The sequence below is a fragment of the Asparagus officinalis genome, chromosome 5 (assembly GCF_001876935.1).
Source record: "Asparagus officinalis chromosome 5, Aspof.V1, whole genome shotgun sequence".
Taxonomy (NCBI): domain Eukaryota; kingdom Viridiplantae; phylum Streptophyta; class Magnoliopsida; order Asparagales; family Asparagaceae; genus Asparagus; species Asparagus officinalis.
In genome coordinates, this window is record NC_033798.1 from 129641506 (window position 1) to 129648524 (window position 7019).

Consider the following 7019-nt stretch of genomic DNA (forward strand, 5'->3'; position numbering starts at 1 on the left):
GAGGCCCGACATTCTCAAGGTGGACGCGGTCAGTCTGCTGAAGGGGTTGGAGATCTTGGGGGATTGGGAGAGGGCCCTCGTCCTCTTTCAGTGGGTCTCGGCCAACCTTCAGCTGGACGCCCCGGCCGTCGAGACCCTTGTCAGGGTTTTAGGCAGGGCGTCGCAGCACTCGGTTGCGTGCAAGGTGTTTGATGTAATTCCTGTGGAGGATTATCGCCTTGACATCCGTGCTTATACAACGTTGCTACATTCCTATGCGAGGGCGGGGGGGTATAGTAAGGCGATTTTGTTGTTCGAGAGGATTAAAGAGAAGGGTCTGCTGCCGAGCGTTGTGACTTACAATGTGATGCTTGATGTTTATGGCCGAAAGGGACGGTCTTGGGGGGAGATTCTGGGTCTTTTGGATGAGATGAGGAGTAATGGGTTGGATTTTGATGAGTTCACTTGTAGCACTGTGATAGCTGCTTGTGGGAGGGAAGGGTTGTTACAGGAGGCAATGGAGTTCTTCGAACAATTGAAGTCTCAAGGCTATGTTCCGGGTACCGTAACTTATAATTCTCTACTTCAAGTATTTGGCAAGGCCGGAAACTACCCCGAGGCACTGAGGATTCTGAAAGAAATGGAGGAATGCAATTGTGAAGCTGATGCTATTACTTACAATGAGTTAGTTGCTACCTATGCCAGAGCTGGATTTTGTGATGAAGGAGCCGCTGTGTTGGATACAATGGCTGCCAAAGGCATTATGCCGAACTCTGTTACTTACACAACGGTCATAAGTGCTTATGGGAAAGCTGGGAGGGAGGATGAGGCATTGGATTTGTTCTACAGGATGAAGGAATTGGGCTGTGTTCCTAATGTTTCCACTTATAACACTGTTCTTGGATTGCTTGGAAAGAAATCGAGGTCCGGGGAGATGTTGGAAGTTCTTCTTGAGATGAACTCTAATGGTTGTATACCGAACAGAGTCACTTGGAATACTATGTTGGCAATGTGTGGAAAGAGAGGAATGGAGAGGTATGTGAATAGGGTTTTTGTCGAGATGAAGAATTGTGGGCTTGAACCTAATCGAGATACCTTCAATACCCTAATTGCAGCTTATGGTCGTTGTGGATCGGGTTCTCATGCTTTGAAGATGTATGATGAGATGGCTAAAGTGGGATTTAGCCCTTGTCTTACAACCTACAATGCTTTGTTGAATGCAATTGCAAGAAAAGGTGATTGGAGGGCTGCAGAGTCAGTTATGGATGATATGAGGAAGAAGGGATTCAAGCCGAATGAGCTCTCTTACTCCCTTTTGCTCCAAAGTCATGCAAAGGCAAGACATATAGAAGGGATAGAAGCAATTGAAGAGGGAGTTTACAAAGGTGAAATCTTTCCCACTTGGGTGATTTTAAGAACCCTCATCATTGCTAACTTCAAATGTAGAGCTTTGCAAGGTATGGAGAGGGCATTTGAAGAGCTAAATAAAAGCGGGTACAAGCCGGATTTGGTAATTCTCAACTCGATGCTCTCGATCTATGCGAAGAATGGAATGGATGACCGAGCTCAAGATATGTTTACTTTGGTCAATGACAATGGCTTGAAGCCAGATCTTATTACGTATAATAGCTTGATAGACTTATATGCAAGAGGTGGGGAGTGTTGGAAAGCCGAAGAGATTCTAAAATCACTTCATAGACATGGGTTTGAACCTGACTTGATTTCTTACAACACTGTAATCAATGGATTTTGCAAGCAAGGGCTGATGAATGAGGCCTTGAGGGTTTTATCAGAGATGATGTCTTCAGGGATTAGGCCATGCGCGATAACTTACAACACCTTTGTTGCTGGATATGTGAACATGGAGATGTTCAGAGAGGCAAATGATGTTATTGGCTACATGAAGGAGAACGAATGTAGACCTAGTGAAGTAACATTCAAGACGGTCGTTGATGGCTATTGTAAAGGGAAGAAATTCGAAGAAGCGATGGAGTTTGTTTCGAAGATTGCAGATATGTATCCTTCATTTAGTGAGGGAACGATTCGAAAGCTAGCTCTACAGGTACAGGGGAAAGTTGATCTGCAGCAATGATATACGTACTATTGCCAATTCCTTGTTTATATGTTTTAAATGTTTATATAAGCATTTCTGGTCCAATATGTACTTTGTAGTTTGTTCATAAGCTTGTTCTGACACAACGTTGGATATATACTTGAAAGTGTTGCCTTATATTGTGGCTATGACATTGTAACAAAAGAACAAGACGTTAAAGAGTAAAGAGGAGAGATGATGGAAAAAGGCAAGGTTTTTATATGTGTATGCCAATTTTGTAAGACCTGAAAATAATTTCATTCATGATTCACCTTTTGTTACATTATTTATCTTTTTTTTTTTCTTAAAACTGAACTTGTGAATTTCCCAGTTTTGGATCTAGATTTCAAAGATTAACTCAGAGTCACGGATACTCATGATAATTAAATAGAAACAGATGTTATAAAATCATGCAATTCTATAATTTATACATCAACAACTTGAAGCCAACATTATCTTTTCATGTAACACCCTCTGGAAAGATCCTGCTAACATACGCTATTATGAAATTGGTCCATATTGTTTCTAACCTCATACTAGTTTTGATTACTATGTCATCTAATTTCAATTCCAGTATAGTTCTTTTAACTTGTGTGAAAATTTAGAGCTATTTTTCTTTCAGTTTTTTACCAGGGAGTTCCAATTTCCTTCGGTGTTTCATAAGGGATGAGACAGAAGATTATAAATAACAGTTAAATGTGCTTGTAATCATCTCAGATGATAGCCGCATTGTAATTGAATAAACAACAAAAACATATTTCCTTGATTCTTTTATTTGGATACATTCTAGCAACAAATCCATATATAACAAAGAATAAAGTTATTTTGACCCTGTACACTACACAAGTTTCTGAAGATCATAATATCAGTTATCACATTTGTTTATCAGCATTCCTTTCTCTTCTTTCCTTTGAAAGTACTTCAGCAAAACAAGTAAGCGCTTCTTCGTAAGTTCCTTCGCCATCAACTGGCAGCATACTGTCCTGTCTCCAAGATCAATCTAGATACTGGCTTCTTCAGCAGGTCTTCGTCAATTTGAACCAGATTTTGTAGATTCTTCTTTGTCGATACATCAACTGACGATGTTCTTCCAATTAGTGTATCGTCCTGTATCACGACAAACATTTTAGTTCAATCAAAACACATATCAAAGGACATATCAATCAGGGTTAAATCCGGATAGACCCCCTGAAATTGAACTTACCACTCCTGTAGTTATATTGTTGCAGGTAGGATTCCTGAGTGAAAATTTCTTGACTCTTTTTAGGGGCTCTGTCTGCAACAATAGAGTATCATTCACGGGGTCTATCTGCAGCAATATAACTATAGGGGCCCGCCCACAGTTAACCTGTCAATTAATTGATTATTTTTACCTGTATGCGAAGATAGTTCTTCTGAGAGTGGAGTGGTTGAAAAAACAATGGATGCATGGATATCGACTAAGTCAAGAGCTGGCTTGACTGAATATGTCGATAATTGGAGATGCGCCTTTGTTGTATATCCACTGGAGGACTCCCCCATTTGGCAGAGTATTTAGCGCTGATTCTCTCTATTATTTTCGCTGACCTTGTGCCAAGAGAGATTACAAGGAATTTTGCAAAGTCCATAGGCTTGACAGGAAAAAGTTTTGGTTCTCCGTGAAAACTTCCTTTGTGGCGATGTTTATTGTTTCCAAAAGTCAGTGTCTCACAAAATCTATATTGTGATCATACGTTACAATAGAGTAGTTACAGTTTTGGTTTTATATTCTATCACGGGTTGTTCTATGTAACATTACTTTTTACTAATAATTGCTTTTAAATATGTTGGGCGAAGTATAAACATGTATCATCTTCATGTCCCTCCTGTTGCACCACTACTTTAAAATTTAAATTTGAAAATTTACCGGATTATTTGCTGCAACATCGCAACCGATAAGATTATAAAGCTCCTGGATCTACCTTTAGAATCTTTGATTTCAAATTGATGAGAAGGTAGATAGGTTGGAGCTGCTGAAGTACTAATGCAGACATCTCATAACAAAGCATCCTTCAGAGTTTCTGATTTTTGCCTTCAATACTTATGTTTCAAAGGTCATATAATAAACAATGTAAACATGCAAATTTGCTAAAGTTGAGAAATCAATATATTTGTCGATAAATACATACATCGGAGGTGGAGAATATTACATGCTGAAGGTGGTTTATGTCGATAAATATATTCTTTAATTAATTCATGAGCTTTGTTGAGAGATATGGCTGTTGAGCTTTATTTTTTATTAACCCGCAATTAAAGATAAAAAAAATTATTAGTAGTATATTTATTCATATAAAATAGATAATGATGGTATAAAATTGTAATAAAATGTGATTATCATTTATATGCCTCTTGCAAGGTTTAGTAATGTGAGTTTTGAGGGGAATTCTCCGTTATCTTTTAACGGAATGAGAACGTTTACATGTTATACTCTCATCTAAAATATACGAGCCAGTTTCTTGATGTGTTTAAACTCACAACCCCTTTGTCTTAAAATCCAAACTGAAAAAGTTATTTTTTCCGTATGGCCAAGGAAACTCTAAACCCATTTCAGAACTATTTTCATGTTATTATTCCCTCTAACCCCTATGTCTTCATCAATTTTTTTTTACTCTATCCGTTTCTCATCATATGCTAGAGGGAAATATCTACTAGACGTGATATTTAGGTAATTGCAGATGTTTGGTTAAGGGTTAATCCAACCATGATCAGAGAAAAAAAAATAGAAAGCTAACAGAGGGAAGAAATTACAATAAAACTACAGAATTGAGGGACTAATGAGCAAATGCTGAGATTTGAGAGATTAATATGTAATTATGGATGATTTAAGTAACTAATGTGCAATTACCCCAAATAATTTGGATGAGAGAACTTTTCTATTTTTTCTATACTAGTTCTTGTGCATGTGCAATGCACATGGTTAAATATCACAATAATTTTTTGTTTATTTTTTTACTATAAAATAAGTTAGATTCATTTTGAGTTAAAATCTATAAACACGGATTATTATATTTGCTATAAAATTTATTTAAACATTTTTAAAAAAATTATGAAATAGATGATTAATTTTGAAAATCTCTTGGGGGCAGGAATAAACAACTAACAAGTTTGTAGTGGAAGCTAGGGGAACGTAGTACATTCTTAAGAACTATTAATCTTTACTTAGTTTATTTATAATGATATGATCTCATTATTAACTAACTATAATGGCTACAATTTTTTTTGGTTGGCCCATGTGAGTCCTCATTGCAATGAATGTTATACAATTTAAGTACAAAAGAAAAATACGGGTTGATCAATAGTGTAGTTGGTGAGGGAAAACTTCAGTAGCTTAATTTGGTATGTGGATATATTATAGATGGAGATAGAGAATGGTGGTTTTGAAAATAGTGGGTACGTGTGGATAATTGATATGGTTTTTGTTTGTGCGATTTTCTTCGTTCATTTTCAAGATATTTGTGGTCCTATGGATATATATAGCTATACCATTGCTACTTTCTTTTGATTTTGTGGAAGAGTTTGAGTGTTAAAAAAAATTAAATTATCTAATCTGGTTAAAGTATAATCATATAAGTTAAGCTCATACATGAAATTTATTTTAACCAACACTCATGTGTAAATATTATAATTGGCATTGAAATCTAAAATATGTGTGAGATTCTCTTTAATTTTTATACAAACAGTATCTATCTAAATAATAATAGTATAATTAAACTTTGTGATTTGAAAAAAAATCAAACATACAATATAAGTAATTGCTTTAAAATAATCTAATCTAATAAGAAGAAAATAGATGGAAATAATATGAAAATTATTATAATTTTATAATTTATAATTTTTAAACAATCTAATCTAATCTAATAAGAAGAAAATAACAAATGCACATATTTGTTGAAAGAGATGAAAGTACTATAAAAATTATTACAAGTTTTAATTTTAAAAGAAGATCAAACACATAATATAATTAATTACTTTTAAATAATCTAATCTAATCTACTAAGAAGAAAATAGATGAAAGTGCTGTGAAAATTGTTGATATTTATTGATACAAAAAAAAGATCAAATATACAATATAATTAATTATTTTAAGATAATCTAATCTAATATAATAAGAAAAAAATAACAAAGGCATATATATGTAGAAGGAGATGAAAGTGCTATGAAAATTGTTGTAATTTCTTAGCTTATATACATTGGTATGTAATATTGCATGTGAGAGGATAACAATTATAAATATAGTTCTATTTAAATAATAATAGTATAATTAAACTTTAAAACTAATTATGCAGTACCGTGAACTACTTGAATTTTAGTTGGTGAAAGGTTGCCACGTTGTGTCCTCATATCGTAGCCGTTTGTTTTAATTTTCCTTTTTTATAATTTTGAGAACGATTTGTCTCTTTAATTTGTTTGGTGTATTTTGCAAATATCACATCCACATTATGTACATTTGTAGGTCTGCGTTGTTCCTGGGTTCGACATCTGGACGAACATTATTTGTCTCACTAATTTGTTTGGTTTATGTATATACCACCTTCATCTTGTATACATTTGTAAATTTAGCATTTAATAACTTCATTCAGATTTACATTTTAATTTAAACTATATCCTTATCTTCATACTATGTATATCCAATAAGAATTCATTAATTTATCAACTCACTTTTACTTAATGGATTGATATTTGAATTTCAAGAGTATTTTTGTCTATCAATTTTTTTCAGAACTCGTGCTTTTAAAAGGAGTATGATATACTCAAAGTTAACTGGGATGAGCAGTTTTTTACGTGCAGTCTAGTTAACTACAATATATAAAATGTATGATAATTCTACGAAATATGGTCATTCTACAAATTGGTGTAAGTAGAACTTTTGTCGAGTGATTTAGGGAAGTAAGGAGTACTAATCACCATTAAAACCTTTTTTTTTTGCCAT

The 7019-nt window shown here is 34.4% G+C and overlaps 1 protein-coding gene and 1 pseudogene across 1 annotated transcript in view; one reads left to right on the plus strand and one right to left on the minus strand.

Annotated features, from left to right (window-relative positions):
• LOC109841341 (pentatricopeptide repeat-containing protein At2g18940, chloroplastic) overlaps positions 1–2271 on the plus strand; it is a 2761-nt gene extending 490 nt beyond the window's left edge. The window contains exon 2 of the mRNA XM_020410276.1: positions 1–2271. This exon is cut by the window's left edge and continues 109 nt beyond it. Within this exon, the coding sequence (XP_020265865.1) occupies positions 1–2071 (2071 nt within the window). The 3' untranslated portion in view covers positions 2072–2271.
• On the minus strand, positions 3035–6430 carry LOC109842621 (annotated as a pseudogene).